Genomic DNA, 19,133 nt, shown 5'->3' on the forward strand with positions numbered 1-19,133 from the left:
CAGAGACAGACCAAGGGTCCATAGTCTCAGGGCAAAGGAGTTTGGGGAGAACACCAACAGGGCGACTGTTCCTTCCTTTTTGGGAAAATAGTATTTTGAAATACAAATACAGAAAATACAGCCACATGAAGTCTTCTGGGCATGCAAATCTATCTTGAAGATAGGGATTCTCTGCGGGCCAAGAGATGGTTTTATTTTTGCTACTGTAAAAGCAACATTTATTGATGCTAAAGCTCCAGGCTACAGGGGCGAGTGGGAAAAGGGGGTCGAGGTCTCAGTCCCTGTTTCACCTGCTGTAGGAGGACTCTTCCCAGGCCTGTTCTGTGCAGATCAAGGGGTCCACATAGACGAGGACTTCCAGACGTTCCCAAGTGGCCAGGCGGTTTTGCTGATCTTTGCTATTATATATATTTTTAAAGATTTTATTTATTTATTTGTGAGAGAGGGAGAGAGAGAGAGAGCACACAAGCAGAGGGAGCAGCAGAAGGAAAGGGAGAAGCAGGCTCACCGCGGATCGGGGAGCCTGATGCGGGACTCGATCCGGGACTCTGAGATCATGACCTGAGCCGAAAGCAGACGCTTAACCTACTGAGCCACCCAGGCGCCCCTGATCTTTGCTATTCTAAATGAAAGTCGTGTCACGGAAGTACAGCCGTAGGAGAAATTCTCTGCGGGGGAGCTGCCAGGCCAAGGTGTCTGATGTGCTCTTCACGTGCCTCCTGAGACTTCTTGTCATGGGCTGTGCTGTGGGCCAGGAGCATCCCGAAGCAGGAGGGGAGCACAGCTCTCGGATATGTCGGGGGAAGGCCACGCGTGCAGCCCGGAAGCCGTCCGGCCATGCCACCCTTGCCAGGGTCCCCAGAGCTGTTTTTTTTTCCCAAACACTGACCAGGTGATGGACAGACGTGTGGTTCCCCTCTCTTTTCTCAGGAATCTTCGCATACATGAACTACAGAGTGCCCCGGACGAGGAAGGAGATTTTCGAGACCCTCATTAAGGGCCTTCAGAGGCTTGAGTACAGAGGCTACGACTCCGCGGGTAGGTCCTATGGGCTGTCACGGGATACACAGAGCATTTGTTCATTTAACTCGAAAACTAGAGAAGAGTTGAAAGAAGAAATAAGGGTGAAAAAAAAAAAAGAAAACTCCACCCAAAGCCCTCCGGTCAATATCTTTGCATCCCTGTCCTGATCACTGCTGGGCCTATGTTAGGTTAGGGTGGTCGGGGCGGGGGGCAGGGGTTGTCGTGCATAGGTATTCTTTGTTTTTACCTGATTATTGTTATAGAATTATAATTTGATGTCCTGTTTTCATCTCTCTACTGCAATGTCCGTTATCCCAAACTGTTCCGGTGGTCTTTTTTTCTTTTTTTTTAAATTAACATATAAGGTATTATTTGCCCCAGGGGTACAGGTCTGTGAATCGTCAGGCTTACACACTTCACAGCACTCACCATAGCACATACCCTCCCCAGTGTCCATAACCCAACCACCCTCTCCCTCAGTTTGTTTTGTGAGATTAAGAGTCTCTTATGGTTTGTCTCCTTCCCGATCCCATCTTGTTTCATGTTTTCCTTCCTTACCCCCCAAACCCCCTGCCCTGCCTCTCAACTTCCTCATATCAGGGAGATCATATGATAATTGTCTTTCTCTGATTGACTTATTTCGCTCAGCATAATACCCTCTAGTTCCATCCACATTGTCGCAAATGGCAAGATTTCATGTCTTTTGATGGCTGCATAGTATTCCATTGTATATATATACCACATCTTCTTTATCCATTCATCTGTTGATGGACATCTAGGTTCTTTCCGTAGTTTGGCTGTTGTGGACATTGCTGCTATAAAGATTGGGTTGCCTGATGGTCTTTCTCAGTGGCTGCACACTCCTGTGTGGATAGTTAGTCTGCTTCCCATTTTCAATTAAGCAGTCTGGGGAAAAAGGGGGAGCCAGATAATTTTATGCCTCTGTTCATTCCTAAATGGAAAGTGAGTCAAATGAAGGACTGTAGGAATGCTGATGCTGGGGGGAAACCAACTAAAGCACAGGGCCCAGTGCACAGCATGATGAAGGCCCTCCCGCGAGCTCACTGCCTTCGGTGGTGGGCCTGGAGGTGCCTCCCTCACAGGCGGCCCTCCAGGGCTGCACCCCGGTTAGACCCGGGCTAGGTTGCCACAGCCTCTTCTCTGCAAGTTGACGTTCTCAACACTGTCTAGTTCTCTTCCAGGCCACTCGCCTGGCAAACAAGAAATGGTAAGTCCACAGAGCTCTCGAGCCCTCTCCTGGGGTCGTACTCTGTAATGAGGTGTGGGAGACACAACTTCAATTGCCAATACCAAAAAAAAAAAAAAAAAAATCATGTGTATACCACAGGTGTGGCCATCGATGGACATAATAACGAAGTCAAAGAAAGACATATCCAGCTGGTCAAGAAAAGAGGGAATGTCAAGGCGCTTGATGAGGAACTTTATAGTAAGTGGACCACAGGCCTGGTCAGAGCGATAAAGGCCTTATGGGTCAGTTAAAAACCTTTTATGCCAGCAATACCCGAGACTAAAAATAGGAGCTCATCCAAGTGCGGGTAAACAGAAGGGGGGTTCAGCCCACATGGTAAAACTGTGTTTCTCAGGGTGTGGGATGGGTTTTTTTGGTTTTTTTTTTTTTTTTTAGGAGGTGGGGCATGGGCATTTAAAAAAAAATCAGCACTTACATATTTATTTTCATTTTTCTGGCAAATGATACTGCTATTCCATTGATCGTGGTGACCCATAATTTTTTTTTTTTTTTTCCCAAGAAGCTCATTTTGGTTAGTGAGTTAGGTTACTGGTAGGGACTGAGTAAACCGCAGCAGGGATCTGGCAGAAATCCCCAGAGTGGGGCCCTCGCAGTGGAAGGTGGGACGTGCTTTCAATGTAGCTGAGGCGCGTGCGTGTAATGACGTCACCTCCCCCTAACGGTACTGTGTCAACGCTTACTTTCCCTTGATCTAGAACAAGACAGCATGGACTTAAAGGTGGAGTTTGAGACCCACTTCGGCATTGCCCACACGCGCTGGGCCACCCACGGGGTCCCCAACGCTGTCAACAGCCATCCGCAGCGCTCAGACAAAGGCAACGGTATGTGACATGGCCTTGCCCACCCCCCCCCCCCGCCCCAGTCCAGAAGGTTCTGCCTGGCCCTTGATCCAACCCCACTCCCAGCTGGCTTGCTTCTCTCCCAGCCCTGTCTTCCCTGAGAAACCCACCCCCAGGGGGTAGCAGCCAGCCCAGACAGGAGGCAAACTCAGCCTCGCTCCTGGGCCGTGCTGACCTCCCCAGGAAAACAGCGGCACTTCCAGGGGCTGCTGCTGGCTCCTGAGACCCAGCCTGAGTGGGACTTGGCAGCAGAGGGGTCGAAGAGTCTGGGCGCTGTTCTTCAACAAGGGACTGCGATGTTCTGGAGGGCTGGGCGCCCTCAGGGAGGGGTGGGTTTCCTTCCCTCCTGAGGAGAGCCAGGGCGGTGGCGGTGCTGATTCTGGTTCATGTCGGAGGTGCCCCCTCCAGCCCTTGACTGCCACAGGCTTGAGATCTGGTCAAGTAGCCCAGGGGCTCCCTCCAAGCACCAAAGCACTCCACGTGGCTCGCTGCAGGGTTTTTAGGCCTGAGAATGACCATACCTGGAAGTCGAGACTTCTGGCATCCCTTGAAAAACTAGAAGGTGTGGTACCTGGGCTCGGGGCACCTTAGAGTTCCACCGACAAGCAGCGATCCGCGATCACAACGCAGGGACATGGAAACTGCTCGGGACCGTCCCAAGGATACCGGGCCCTCTCTAGTGGGCTGCAGGCTCCTCAGTTCTCCTAGCCACCTCCTTGGGGCAGCCCCAGCTCATGGATCCACATCCTATGCCTGGCCCCCCCCAGAAAGTTCTGCATGCCATCGTTCTTAATGCCCCCCAGTCCCTCTCATGGGGGAAGGCCTGGTAGGTCTGGAAATCCCGGTGGGTCTCCTTTCTAGGTTAGACATGGTCAAGCCAGAAGCCCCCACTGACCCACATCTGGGCACGATGGGGGAGGGTATCTGGCAGAGAGAATGCTCTCTGTGTCAGCTGGGACCCCCACCTGAAGACATGTCCTGGCATCATGCAAGTCATTGCCAAGCCCCATATTCGAGTAGAAATCAGAGACGTCAGAGTCATTGAGGCTCTGAATGCTAATGGATAGGCACTTAGCTACGCACTTAGCAAGCCTCACTGCCGTTCATCGTCATGGAGATTGGGGCACGGGAGAGACTCTAATGCCTCCCAGCTCAGTGTTCCTGGGAACGGTGGCTCATCCTTCCCAATTCGGAAGGCTGAGCCCCAAGTGCCCTGCTTGGCAGAACAGCTGGGGTCGCGGGTAGTGAGTTTTTGCTAGGGATTGACCCTTGGATCTGGTCCATGCCCTGAACCATCCAGCGTCCCTGTGCTGGGGCAGGCGCCCTACATCCAGGAGGCAGACAGCAGACCCCATGGTCTTGAGGATCTAGAATGTGCATCTGCCAAATCCCAAGCCAGATACAGAAGCTGATCCCCAGACCATGTATGCTGAGATGTCACCCCAGGTGATAAGGTGAACCCCTACTTCAGTGTAGACGATGACTCTGTGTCCCCCTGAAGCAGGGAGGCTCCGAGCAGATCCCCCACCACACACCCAAACTGGAAAATGCCTGCCCTGACTCAGGATGAGTAATTCCAAACGACATGAGAAATAAGCAAAGATTCGTAGAATTTCTTTAGCAACTCATCAGGGATGACTGAAAAGCGTATTTTGAAGAAAAGCTTACAGCCAGCAACAGCATCACACAAGAAAATTACAGAGTTCTCACAAAGAAAACACGGATTCTGGGAAATAAACTACCAATGAGAAGTTGAGACAGTCGACTGAAATGAAAAGAATGGGGCAGGGTTCGGAAAGTAGACTGAAGACACCGTGTCGGAGTCAGTAGGAAAAATAAGAAGGGAATCGATACGGACACAGTTAATAGAGATCCAACAGGTGCATTATGGGTGTCCTCAAGAAGAGAACAGAACAAATAAAGTAAAACAACAACAACAACAAAAAAAAAAAACAAAAGGAAAACAAAAACACAAGGCTGTAATAGAGTTCAGCTGTGCCTAGAGCATTTGCCAAAATGGCTTTTCTATCTGAGTCCTCCCAGTTTTTGTGTGAGCTCCCCAAAGTAACAATAGACTGTAAAAAAAAAAAAAAAAAAGTAGGGAGGAAATGATAAAAATAATGAAAAAGAGTAAAGGACTATCCTGTACTGAAAAAAAAAACAAAACAAAACTGAAGACCCAAAGTTTCACTGAACGATAGTAAATCTCAAGGTCAATAAAGGGTTTTCCTATCATCTGGGCTCAGGAGGAATGGGGGTTACTTACCCAGAAACAAAAAAATCTCAGGCTGGTTTTAGACCTTCAAGTTACTCGTCAGCCATTGATTGAGAAAACGCAGTGGTGACTAAGCAGATGTATCCCTCACTTTCCCAGCATTGACCAGGGGGTCCCCCATGCAGGGAGTAGCTGGACATGAGCAGGGTTTGCTGCTGGTGCTAGGGGAGCTGGGAGAAGCCAAAGCAGGCAGATCCCACAGAGAGAAGTGCTCATGGCCACACAGGAATGTGGGTGAGCCCAAGGATGCCAGATTTTTTCTCCCTTGGGAAATCAGGATTTTTAATTTAATTTAATTTAATTTTAAGATATTATTTATCTGAGAGTGAGAGAGAGAGGATGAGTGGGGGAGCAGCAGAGGGAGAGAGAGAAGCAGACTCCCCACTGAGCAGGGAGCCCGAAGCAGGGCTTGATCCCAGGACTCCAGGATCATGATCTGAGCTGAAGGCAGACACTGAACCCCCTGAGCCACCCAGGTTCCCCTAGGATTTTTAAAAAACAGATTTTATTTCTTCGATAGCGAGAGAGAGAGCCTGAATGCACGGTGGGAAGGGGCAGAGGGAGAACCAGACTCCCGCTGAGCAGGGAGCCTGATGTGGGCTCGATCCCAGGATCCCGGGATCATGACCTGAGCGAAGGCAGATACTTAACCCAATGAGCCACCCAGGTGCCCCGAGAAAAATCAGGATTTTTAAGTGAAACTTCAAAATTTTTAAACTTAAATCTTTTTACAATGCTGTGTGGGTCAAACAAAGCATGCATGTGGACTGCTAGCTTGTGGCCTCATTGAGCGTAAAGCAGGTTAGGACTGCCTGGGCTGGTTTCTAGATTCCGAAGGGTTCATCCTGTCCCATTTTACCTAAATACCAAAGTGTGTTTGAGGATGCTGTAGGCCACAGGTCAGAGCCCTGTGCGAGGTCAGGCAGGCAGGTGCTCTTTACCCGAAGAGAACTGTGTATTTCCTCGGGGTTGAACTGAGGTGGTAGTAGATGGTAGTCATCAGCTCTCATCAGCCTCAGTGATGTTTGCTACACAGCAGACCCGGTGGTAGCTGAGCTGCCGAGTTTCAAGCTCTCAGATCACTGTCCTTCATTTCTGTCTTGAACGTCACTTTCTCACAGCATTTCTGTTTTCGCCATACTTCTCTTCCAGAATTCGTAGTCATCCATAACGGGATCATCACAAATTACAAAGACCTGAGGAAGTTTCTGGTAAGATCCTTCCCCTGGGTTGACGGGGAAGTCAAGTGGTCTTCCCTGGGAACTTTCCAACCAGCTCGTTTCCCACCGGAAACAGAGGCGGGCGCTGAGTGAGACCCGCTCTCAGTCACATGTGAGCGTTGGATAAATGTCGTCCCGGCTCGGCCGAGCTCCCCATGTCTTGCTGGAGGAGATAACCGGGCCTTTGCACGTACCTCCAGTGTATTGCAGATTCCCACAAGCCAAAGAACACGAACTTCCTTTTATTAAGGTGTCTGCACTTTCATGAAGTGTTGACATAACACACCAACTCATACACCAAATGGAATGTGGGGTGGGAAGGCAGACGGCGAGCGTTTGACGGATGAAGAGGTTGTGGTGTGGGCTGGGATGTGGGTGGATTTGACTCAACATCTTTGATCATTTCGCCTGCTGTTTTTTTTGCAATGTCCAGATTAACGGCAGAGACAGGCTTCTGAGGCAGGATGATCTCAGGGAATAACTGCAGTGACTCAGCTGTGCCGGGCTCTGTGCTTCTGGCAGACATTTCCGATCCCCGTTTTCCTTGTTCTTATCTGAAGTCGCTGCCAGGGTGGGCCGTAAGGGAGGAGAGGGAGCGGCGTTGCGCAATGCCGGTTATCTGACACCCTGTCCCACGAAATATTCCAGGAAAGCAAAGGGTACGAGTTTGAGTCAGAAACAGATACCGAGACCATCGCCAAGCTAATTAAGTATGTGTTTGACAACAGAGAAACTGAGGACATTACATTTTCAACACTGGTCGAAAGAGTCATTCAGCAGCTGGTGAGTTAAGAGAACCAGACCTGTTCTGGTCTGCGGGACGTAAAAAACTAAAAAAGCACAGGGGCGCTTGGGTGGCTCCGTGGGTTAAGCATCTGCCTTCGGCGCAGGTCATGATCCCTGAGTCCTGGAATCGAGTCCTGCACCCGGCTCCCTGCTCCTCTCCCACTGCCCGCCACGCTCCCTGCTTATGCTCTGTCTCTCTCTCTGTCAAATAAATAAATAAAATCTTAAAATTTAAAAAAAAGAGCTTAAATTAAAAAAAAAAAAGTTAAGTTGCAGAGGGCTTTTGTTCCTCAGCATGGTACCGGCTGTTTCCCTTTCTCCTCCTGCCATCACGCTGCACGAACTGTCCTGCCCTCAGCCCCCTGAGGGAGTGACCCCAGGACCCACGCAGCGGGAGGAGTGGCCCTTTGTCTGGGGCAGTGGGCCAGACTGGCGAGGCCAGAGCGCATCCTCACTCTAGTTTGCTGTGTTCACAGGAAGGGGCATTTGCGTTGGTTTTCAAGAGCATCCACTACCCGGGAGAAGCCGTTGCCACCAGGTGAGGCTCAGCACAGTGACATTTCAAGAATAAATAAATAACGTGCAATTGCTTAGTTTGCTGCCCAGGGGAGAAGTGGGGCGTCTGACAAACTGGAAGGCAGCCTCTAAGGGACAGCTGTGGCTTGGGTACCCCACCAGCTCTGTGGTCACAGCTTCTGAGTCTTACAAGAGAAACCAGAAAGTTGGATTTTTATCTGGAATCTCTAGATTTTCAGAAGTTGACAACAAATTTAAATTAAAAGTAAAATTGTATGTAGTGAAGGGCAGATCCATGTTCCAGACCAGCACTCGAGGTTCTCTTTAGAAAATGCATGCAATGTGGGGCGCCTGGGTGGCTCAGTGGGTTAAGCCTCTGCCTTCGGATCGGGTCATGATCTCAGGATCCTGGGATCCAGCCCCGCATTGGGCTCTCTGCTCAGCAGGGAGCCTGCTTCCCCCTCTCTCTCTGCCTGCCTCTCTGCCTACTTGTGATCTCTGTCTAAATAACTAAATAACTAAATAAATAAATAACTAAATAGATAAAACCTTAAAAAGAAAAAAGAAAAGAAAAGAAAAAGAAAATGTATGCAATGGGGCGCCTGTGAGGTTAAGCGTCTGCCTTCGGCTCAGGTCATGATCCCAGGGTCCTGGAATCGAGTCCCACTCTGCCGCTCCCCCTGCTTGTGCTCTGTGTCTCTCTGTCTGGCAAATAAATAAATAAAATCTTAAACACACACACACACCAAGAAAATGTAATCAAAATTATGAGCACGAAACTAGGAACAAAGGAACATTAATTGTTGCAGAGGCCTTGAAAACCCCAAGCTAGAGCTTCATCACCTTCACAGCATGGGTGTTCTAGAAATCAGCCGAGAGGGCCTGGGTCAGCCCTCGTGTCCCCCTCTTAGGGCCCAAGGCCCCCAGCGCTGTGTGAATTCACTCAAGTGGGGGCGTGAGTGCTGTCCTGTTTTTTTATATTCAGATAAGTTAATTATCCACCAGACCATCAGTCTGACCATCCATCCATACATCTATCTGTCCATCTGCATATCCTTCCCTCCATCCATCCAACTAATATTCTTTGAGCATTTACTCTACACTGGGTCCTGGGACCTAGTGACACCCAATCTGGTCCTGCCCTTAAGGACTGGACATCTGTGCAAGAGAACACAGTAGGGCAGAATGTCTTGGTGCTCTCTGTTGGGGATTGTGGGGGACAATGCCATGGGGGCAGGTGTCCGCCTAGGGGAGTCCGGCAGAAGGAGCCGGGTGAGCCAAAAAGCAAGGGTCCCGGAGTGAGCTCAGCGCTACAGGGATCTGTAGGCAGGCCAGGAAGTCGGGAGGTGGGGGGCACTGGTGGGACTTTCTGCTGTTCCATTGTGTAATTGCTGACACCTGCTGTGTGCCAGGCATAGGAGACAGCCTGGAGCAAGGTCACGAGCACGGTTCCCCTTGAACTTCAAGGGCTGGCGGGGAGTGAGGATGTAGACAGAGGCCCAGCTCTGCAGTGCCCCAGGTGCACTGTGGGCTGCAGGCCTCACTCTGAAGGTTCTGAGAAGGCATCAGCAATGCCCCAGTGGCCCTGGGAGATGCCCAGTGACGACAAGGCTGTCCCACACTGACTACTAGGCCAGAAGTGATGTGAAAGTACCATGATTCAGCTTTTTCCTAGGCTAGGACCTAATGGACAGCAGTTACCTCCTTCAGTTGTAGAATTGTAAGAGACCCCTGGGTCCCTATCAAATTTAGAAATCCGGTGTTATCCTGGTATTGCCATTTTAAATGAACGGAGAAGGTGGCAGCATGAAGAACTTATTTTTCTAAATTGGCTTCAGCTAGTGGCTCTGTAACCCCCAGAGCAATCTTTGGGATGTCTTGGGAGTATTCTTGGTGGCAAGGCTGAGAGAAACCACAGATTTCGACAATAAAATCTGGGAGAGACGTTTGCCAAGAAAATTTACGACAATAAAATCTGGGAGAGACGTTTGCCAAGAAAATTAGGTAACCACAGTATCTTCTCATTGTCAGTATTATAAAGGCTATTTAAGCTGGATCCCCATTGGACCCAGAATCGTGTCTCGTCTTTGCCTTAGATTTGCATATTTATTTATTAGAAAGAGAGTGTGTGTGCACGTGCAGGAGTTGGGGGAGGGGCAGAGAGCGAGGGAGAGAATCACAAGCAGACTCCATGCTGAGCACAGAGCCCAATGTGTGGCTCAATCTCAGGACCCCTAGATCATGACCTGAGCCAGAACCCAGAGTCAGATGCTTAATCGACTGTGCCACCCAGGCACCCTCATCTCTTTATATTTTATATTTTTTAAAGATACGTTATATCTTTAGATATAATAAAAGATGGTCCAAAATACTCAAGCCACCTTCTTTAAAGCCACAGATCTTGTCCCCTCACTTGGGGAAGCCAGAGGGGGACTGGGAAAGGAAACTTGGGTTCGAGGTACTTGCCCGGGTCAGCTGTAGGAATTCCCCAAGGCACTGTCTCCTTTGCAATGGAGTCCACCTCTCCGCAGGTCGGAGGTTTGAAACTGTGCCCCATGAAGTATCACTCAGGGCGGCAAAACCCCCCTTGAAGGCATGTTCAGTGGCCCCCAAAGTTGAGCAGACCCAAAGCCAGTCATTATGATGCCCTCAAAGCTGGAGAACAACTAAGCTAGGCAAAAGGGTTGGGAGCGGGGACAGGCCGGGAGGCAGGGAGTGGGGAGAGAATCTTGGGGCAGATCCTGGGCCTCGGGGGACGTGACTTTTTAGAGATGGCAGCACATAGAGGCCAGCTAGAGACGCCGAATGTTCCTGCAACTGCCCAGACCTACTAATGTCTCGGCCTCTGTGACCTAACCTGGTGTGGGTTCCCTGGGCAGGTGGGTGGCACCATGGAAACCAGCTGGAATTCTCCTGCTGGCCTTTTGGTCCCGGCTCTGAGCCCAGGAGTATCTTCCGGGGGTGGAGGACTCTATCCTGTGGCATCTCAACAGGACACTTGACCCGGGGGGCGGGGGGTGGCTGACGGCTGGATGCAGGGAACCCTCCTCAGTGCTCAGACGCCATCTAGCCCTTCCCCGGGGTTGGGGGGAGGCAACAAGTCCCTTGACTCCCTCTTGTCTCTGCAGGAGAGGCAGCCCCCTGCTCATTGGAGTGCGGAGCAAATACAAACTCTCCACGGAACAGATCCCCATCTTGTATAGGACGCGTAAGTGTTTCGAGAAGGGCTTGAACAGGGCCATGGGGCTCCAGTGCAGGCAGCCCCCCTCGGAGACAACCCATTTTCCCTCCGCTGGGGCCATCCTGCCCCCAGGCTCCAGGCTGGAGAGGGTTTCCTGCTGCTGAGACTCGGCGCTGCTGTTTTTTGCAAAAGCTCTTTATCCTGGATATTTTCAAAGACACGCACAAGTCCGGGGAACGGCACGCGGCTGCAGCCTGTAGAGGCGTCCGCGCTCCGGGGTGCGTGCTGACTTAGTTCGGTTTGGTTTGCAGCCGTTGAAATGCTCTTGCAGCGGTTCTGTGCTATTTGGGGATCATCAGCACGATTTGGCTGACGCAGCCAGAGCTAAAAATTGCAAACATCTCCCACACATATTCAGAGGGGAAGCTGGAGCCCTTGCTTCATGTTATTCAAACAAAGCCGTCTAATGGGGCTTGCGATCCTTTCCGTCATCCGCCAGGCAATTTTGAGAATGTGAAGAACATCTGCAAAACGAGGATGAAGAGGCTGGACAGCTCGACCTGCCTTCATGCCGTCGGCGATAAGGCCGTGGAATTCTTCTTTGCTTCTGATGCAAGGTAGCTGAGTGGAGTGGCCTTTCTTTCCCGGGGCTGATGTAATCAAACAGGATGGGCTAAACACAACTGTTCCTAATGCAGCCCCTCATTTCAGCTGTTTTCTCAGGGCAAGAGGGCCAGGGAGGATGGCAGATTTCAGATCTCTGGGACCCTTCATCTGAGCACGCTGGGCTGAGCTCTCTCTGGCCCAGGCTGTCTGGGACCATTCAAAGGCTGCTCCCTTTAGGGGAGACAGGTGTCCCCGACTGCCTCTGCCCACGTCTGAAGGCTCATAAAAGACAGACCCAAGACTTACGGGTTTGGTCCCATTGATTTCAAAGCCCGTGTTCTCATTAAAACAGACAAAGCAAATGATTCTGAAATTCAAACAAGTCTGCTTCATACTCATTTTAGCGCAAAAAATTTATACACACACATACACACGTACTCAGAAAAGACCAAGACACTTTCCCAGTCATTGAAGTGGAAAAGTGCCATAAACACCACCACTGTTTCCCCTTCTCGTGCCTCCTTCCTACCAGCCTCCTGGAGGGTCTTCCCACACCAGGGAGGAAGCATGGAGGACATCAGACGAGATCTCCCGGAACACACGGAGTCATAGGAACCTAGAGCCCTTGGCTGTAAAGTCTGGTTCTGTCCACAGCCAGCATTGTACTCCATACGGATGGGGAAAGGCAGCATTTCCCAAACTGTGTTCCTTAGAGCACCATTTCAGTGACAAGCTAACCCTCTTTCGGTGATTCTGAGACACACAATTGTCTTATAGATTTTTAGCATCTGTCCGTGGCATCTTGCAATTACAATTTGCTGCAGTTTCGGTGTCTTGGAAGTGTATCAGATAATTGTGGACCCTAAGATCACTGTTACCTTATATTCAAAGAAATATGCTAAATGTTTCTAAAAAAAGGAAAAGAAAAGAAAAGAAAAAAGGCATGAATGCCTGCAAAGGAGATGAAATAATTATGTGTAGGTAATAGAAACATATGCTTTTAAAATCCAACTGAAAGCCTGTTAGAACTAACCCTTAGAGGCTGGTCAGAGAACAGAGGTGTGGAAATCTGACCTCCCAGCAGTAAACTATCCTCTGAGCAGAGCAGTGGGACCATATCCACCCCATTTCCTTCTGTCCCTCCTCACGTGAACTCTCAGCAAAACTTTCCTGAACAACAACAAAAAAAGGCATCTGTTTACCAGAACTAGAAAAGCTTTTTTTAATCCCTTAAAACTAGTTTTAACAAAATTTGTCCAGAATCCGTTTGGAGATGATAAAAGTTCACCAGGAGAAACAAGAACGGATTTGAATAAAGAGAGTCCCCCCACCTGGGTAAAAAGGCTGAATATTATTTTAAAAAGTTAATTGGCTTAAAATTATTTGAATAATTAGAAACTATTTTGTAAAGATACTGACTCTCCTTATATTAACCCGTAAATTCGATGCTAATGATTAAAATCCTCAGGATTCCTTTGTTTAGGTTTGGGGAACTTGACGAGGTGATTCTGCAGGGTGTGGTGCATAGACCAGAAAGCCAGCAGGTGTTGTTGCAAAGTGAGAATGAGAGGGGTTGCCCTCCCAGATAAGAAGGCACTCGGTGGAGCCTTAGGAGCGGTGGGAGGTGGGAGGGGTAGGGGGGGCAGACTGTACTTTGTCAGGATGATCTCATTAAGAGGCAGAAATGAGGATTCCATGTTGGGTCTGTCTGGCTCCTGGGCCAATAGTCTTTTTTTTAACCCCTTAAATTTTATTATTGATTGATTGATTGATGGTGTATTCTTTTTTTAAATTTAATTCTATTTTATTCAGTGTTCCAAGATTCTTTGTTTATGCACCACACTCAGTGCTCCATGTGATACGTGCCCTCCTTAATACCCACCACTGGGCTCACCCAACCCCCCACCTCCCACCCCTCCAAAACTCTCAAATACAATTTAATCCCAATTACAGAAGATTTTGGCTATGTAATATACCACATATCCTAGATGGTTCTCTAGAGAAAAAATGAGAAAAATAAACCAAAGGTGTTAATAATGTTATTGTTACATAATAAAAATATCATTATTCTAATTAAGATCAATAATATCAATAGGGTGATGATTTAGAATTTCATCACGTAGCATATAATAACAACAAGAATACGGATGAATTTGAGGCCAACATATTAACATAAAATATTATAAAGAACATATTATGGAAGAATACCCAAAATGTAAAAGGAAAATAGAAATATTAGACTTTTCAAAATGCAAGAACTCTTTATCTATTAAGTAATATACATTCAAACAACATAAAATTTCCCCTGACACTAATATTTATTATACTGAGAAGTGTGGGTGAAAATCTCCTAAATATCCACGTTTGTAAAGAGATTATGTACATCACCATATATCCACTTAGGAACGAGACCATTTGGGATTATGATTCCATTAAAATTAGTTACATGGGAAATTTTTTTTTTAAGATTTTATTTATTTATTTGACAGAGATCACAAGTAGGCAGAGAGGCAGGCAGAGAGAGAGAGAGGAGGAAGCAGGCTCCCCGCTGAGCAGAGAGCCCGATGTGGGGCTCGATCCCAGGACCCTGGGATCATGACCTGAGCTGAAGGCAGAGGCTTTAACCCACTGAGCCACCCAGGTGCCCCAGTTACATGGGAAATGTTGGTGAAAATACAGGATACCAAGACATCTACGCTCTATGATCTGAGCTCTATAGAAATATGCATTAACAAACCAGATAATTATGTGAGCCAACATTTTTACCCTTTAGCAAATACATCCATTTATTTTCTAACTTTTGCATTTTATTTCATGAATTTTCTATCATATATATTCTTTTATAGTATGAGAATCATTAAAGAGAAATGTAAAGATCTTTTTGGCCTCCCAGTCGTCCTGGGTCAGTGTTAGTAAGGGATTATGCTACCATGCATTTCGTAAATAAAAACGATTCTATTTCAACATATGGCTGTCCATGCACACATCGATGCCTGTTTTAAACCCTGCGTGGAGGGCAGGGCGATGTAACCAGTGTTTATCTCTTGGAGATGGGCTCAGGCCATCTTCTCCCTCTCACTCTGTGTTTTTGACTTTTTACACAATGGGTATATATTGTGTAAAGTGTTTTTCTCCAGGGCAGTGGTTTTCCATCCTGCCTTGTCTTTCTTCCCAAGCATCTGTCTGGAGACACTTCTCTCGGGGTCTTAGAACATGATCGGTTCTCTCTTTAACTTTGCATCAGGAGTTACAAAGTTCATGTTCCTGCACGGGACATGTGTGGGTATGGCACTGGGTAGGATGAGGGTTTTTACCTTCCCAGAATCCTGTAAGCACCACCTTTGTGCATTTTTTTTTTACACTGCTTGTGCTGTTGATTACTTTTTTTTTTCCACCTACCAACTTTTCTAAGTTTATTTTCTGTTAAGATTTTATTTATTTATTTGACAGAGAGAGAGTGAGCCCAAGCAGGGGGAGTGCCAGAGGGAGAGAGAAAAGCAGGCCTCCCAATGAGCAAGGAACCTGATGCAGGGCTCGATCCCAGGGCTTCTGGGATCATGACCTGACCCAAAGGCAGACGCTTAACTGACTGAGCCACTCAGGCACCCCAAACTCAATCTATTTTTAAAAGAAACTTTGTATTGCCATTTTGCAAGATAAAAATCATTATTACTTTCCATGCAGAGAAAACTTTTATAAAAGGAAATACAGTGACCCCACATTTCATCGGTGGACATATTTTGTACTTTATTCTCAAACCACCCTTTTATCCTTAGAGGGCGTGTGTGAGTGTGCGCGAATGCACATGCGCCTCTGTTAAGAAACTGAGTCACTTGTCCTGATGACTTTCCTGCTATCAGGATTTTGCTGAGTGAAGCCCCCGTGGTGTCATTTCACATGTTCCCTTGCCCCTTGTACTTCTGTGCTCTGGCGTTCACAGGTGTCTAGAAACTCGATCTCCTTCGGTTTTGACTTTTTTGGCAAAACTGCTTCCTAGGTGGTGGTGTGTCCTTTCATCTGGAGGCATATGTGTATCATCATCTGTCTTTTTGCGCTGTTAAGATCAATTGAAGGGTTCAAATGTCAGATGGCATCACCCATCCATTATAAAGCTGCTCTCTGCTTTTTACCTCTTGGTTTCAGCTGCCCAGAAAGATTAATAATTAGGAGTTCAGGGCACCTGGGTGGCTCAGTCGCTCAATTGTCTGCCTTCAGCTCAGAACATGATCTTGGGGTCCTTGGATCGAGCCCCAGGTCAGGCTCCCTGCCCAGCAGAGACCCTGCTTCTCCCTCTCCCTCTGCCACTCCCCCCTGCTCATGCACTCCTTCTCTCTCTCAAATAAATAAATAAAATCTTTTAAAAAATAAAAATAAAATAATTAGGAGTTCTCAAATTGACTCTTCTAATGCCATCATTCCTTCCTTACTAGCTATATTTCTTCTAGAAAGAGAAACTTGCTTCCATAAACAATGGCTTATTCTGAGAGCCAGATCATTTTGAAAGCGCGAAATAAATGTTTCATTCTTTCCCATTCCAATTCAGAACAATGTGTTGGTTCCTGAGCAATTCTCCAAAGGTGACACTGTCTGGATTTTGATTTGAAGAAAGCAGTCCTAAAAGGACAACTATGAGATTACTGGGGAAATTTGGACAGACCAGATTTTTGATGAGATGAAGGAATAACTTACTGATTTTAGATGTGATCATGGTATCCGAGGTTAAAAAATGATCTTTCGCTTTTAGAGAAACGGGCTTCAGTGTTTACAGATGAAATGATAGGATATCTGGGACGGGCTTCACAATAATTCTGGGAGGAGGGAAGAAGGTATGATTTAAGGTTTTATAGGGTGATGTCCCTCTCCCTCCTAAAATGCCCTCCGATCCTACTGATGTGGACCCACGCTTGGGAGGCAGGGACAGCCATCTCCTCACGGTGGAGCGCAGATGCCATCTGTGACGCCTGTGTTTCTCTCGCTCCAGCGCCATCATTGAACACACCAACCGCGTCATCTTCCTCGAGGATGACGACATCGCTGCTGTGGCTGATGGGAAACTCTCCATTCATCGGGTCAAGCGTTCGGCCAGTGACGACCCATCTCGAGCCATCCAGACCTTGCAGATGGAACTGCAGCAAATCATGAAAGGCAGGTGTCCTCTGAGGGTCTGTGGCCTTGGGGAGGGGGGATGCTCCTGAGACTCTGCTCCTACCCTCAATGGGTACCACGGCCCTCCCTCCCAATGTGGCCATTGGGGAGCTCCTGACTAGAGCCAGGCAGCAGGTCTCCCCGCTTGATCTGACCAGTCCGTCCACCACCTCCCTTTACCGACTCTCTGGGACACATTCTGACACCCAGATGTTATTTCTTCTCTGGGCCGGAGGGCTGCAGTAACAAGCATTACTTCCTCCTTCCGAGGAGAGCCTGTCTCCCTACACCCCCTTCTCCACTGGGCAGCCTGAGTAAACATTTAGGAATATGAGTCAGACCCTCTTATCCTGCTGCTTAAAGCCCTCCAGTGGCGTCCCACTGTTCTTAGGAGAAAATCCACACTTCCTGCCACAGCCCACAATGCCCTACGCCCAGCCTGGCCCCACCTCACTCTACCCTTTTCCCACTACGACCCACCCACCTCTCAGGCCACCTCAAGGTGACATCAGCCAGCCAACTGCTTGCTCACCTGGGGGTCATTACCCCTGAATGGCTCCTTCTGATCCTCTACCCTGAAACGTCAGCCCCTCAGAGAGCTCTTCCCTGACCCTCCTCTCTTGTCTTCTTTGTTTCTTGGTGCCCTTCCTCAGATGAAGGTGGCAGACAGGACACATGGCCGTGTGTGGCATCACACGTGTGTGTATCCTAGAGAATGTTCCCACCCTGTCTGTGGACACCTCCAAAGCTTCAGGTGCAGCACTTGTCAGGGGCCTTAACCCACTGTGGCCAGATCCTCCCTTTGACGTCATCCACTTCCGTTCAGATCAGAGCCCTAGCAAGGCACGGGTGGCAGAAAGGTTTATCTTTTCTTTTTTTTTTTTTTTTCCTTAAGGTTTTATTTATTTATTTAGTTGAGAGGGAGAGAGAACATGAGCAAGGGAAGCAGGAGAGGGAGAAGCAGGCTCGATCCCAGGACCCCAGGATCACGGCCTGAGCCAAAGGCAGATGCTTAATAGACTGAGCCACCCAGGAGCCTCAGAAAACGTTTTCCTTTAATACAGAAGCTAGGAAAGTATTTGTTCAAATGACAGTTGCCTATTTCTCTGGGCTTACTTCATTTGTCCATCCCTAAGTAGGTTGGTTTTTGGAAGCAAAGCGTTTTCCTTTCTTCTGGCCTTGCTAAGGGAAGCCATACGTTTGCTGCTTATAGCCCTTGCTCCTTCCAGCTGCACGGTCCAATATGTCAACTGATGGTAGTCATCTCATCTGACCTGCTTCCCTCTCCCTTGTCACTGTGAGCATTAGGGACCACAGTCCCTGGGAGGCCCCTGAGAATCTACAGTGACCTCCACATCTCTAAGTAACTGCCTAATGGCTTTGTACCCCATTTTCAAGTTAAGCAGTGGTCATGCAAGTCGCTTAAAACTGACCTGTTTTGCTGATGTCTATCTGACCAGGTAACTTCAGTGCGTTTATGCAGAAGGAGATCTTCGAACAGCCGGAGTCTGTTTTCAACACTATGAGAGGCCGGGTGAATTTTGAGACCAACACAGGTAATCCCTCGTCTGTGCCCTGGGCCAGGGCGCCTCCCTGGTTGGGGTCAGCATTAACGGTCTGTGTGCACCCCTCAGTGCTCCTGGGTGGCCTGAAGGACCACTTGAAGGAAATTCGGCGATGCCGCCGGTTGATCGTGATTGGCTGTGGAACCAGTTACCACGCGGCCGTGGCTGTAAGTGCCTGGTGCTGGGTCCTTAATGGTGCTGGGGAGGGAGTGGTGGCTGAGGACAAGATGTGTCTTAGATGCTACGGTGTGTCTGACCTCCCAAATCTGGTGCCCGTGAGCCAGCATGAGAGCTGGCACAAGAGCCTGTCTCCGGGCCATGCCTGGAATTCCCTTACCTCCTGGACCCAGCCACTTCATAAACCGTCCCCAGGAGCCCAGCTGCCTGTGTCTCTGTAGCATCTGTGACTGATTTTGGTCCCCATTCCTGTTGGCTTCAGACACGGCAAGTTTTGGAGGAGCTGACGGAGCTCCCTGTGATGGTTGAACTTGCAAGCGATTTTCTGGACAGGAACACACCGGTGTTCAGGGATGACGTTTGCTTTTTCATCAGCCAGTCAGGTAAGGAAGATAGGTTTGGACTTAAGGGACCACTCACCGAAATGCTTATGTGTGTGGGGGGTGGATTTAGAGAGGAGAAAGTTCTTCCAGATTCTGCTGGTTGAGAGTCACTTCAAGGACTATGTGTATGCTTTGCAGTTCCCTTGC

The 19,133-nt window shown here is 48.5% G+C and overlaps 1 protein-coding gene across 1 annotated transcript in view; it reads left to right on the forward strand.

Moving 5' to 3' along the window:
* GFPT2 (glutamine-fructose-6-phosphate transaminase 2) overlaps positions 1–19,133 on the forward strand; it is a 41,076-nt gene that overhangs the window by 12,057 nt on the left and 9,886 nt on the right. Inside the window, exons 2-13 of the mRNA XM_080805023.1 lie at positions 931–1,038; positions 2,372–2,470; positions 2,989–3,114; positions 6,560–6,618; positions 7,276–7,410; positions 7,890–7,951; positions 11,058–11,137; positions 11,610–11,727; positions 16,698–16,861; positions 18,322–18,417; positions 18,496–18,593; positions 18,866–18,986. Of these exons, the coding sequence (XP_080661149.1) occupies positions 931–1,038; positions 2,372–2,470; positions 2,989–3,114; positions 6,560–6,618; positions 7,276–7,410; positions 7,890–7,951; positions 11,058–11,137; positions 11,610–11,727; positions 16,698–16,861; positions 18,322–18,417; positions 18,496–18,593; positions 18,866–18,986 (1,266 nt within the window). The remainder of the gene's footprint in view (positions 1–930; positions 1,039–2,371; positions 2,471–2,988; positions 3,115–6,559; positions 6,619–7,275; positions 7,411–7,889; positions 7,952–11,057; positions 11,138–11,609; positions 11,728–16,697; positions 16,862–18,321; positions 18,418–18,495; positions 18,594–18,865; positions 18,987–19,133) is intronic.

The sequence above is a fragment of the Martes martes genome (genome assembly GCF_963455335.1).
Source record: "Martes martes genome assembly, chromosome: 5".
Classification (NCBI taxonomy): Eukaryota; Metazoa; Chordata; class Mammalia; order Carnivora; family Mustelidae; genus Martes; species Martes martes.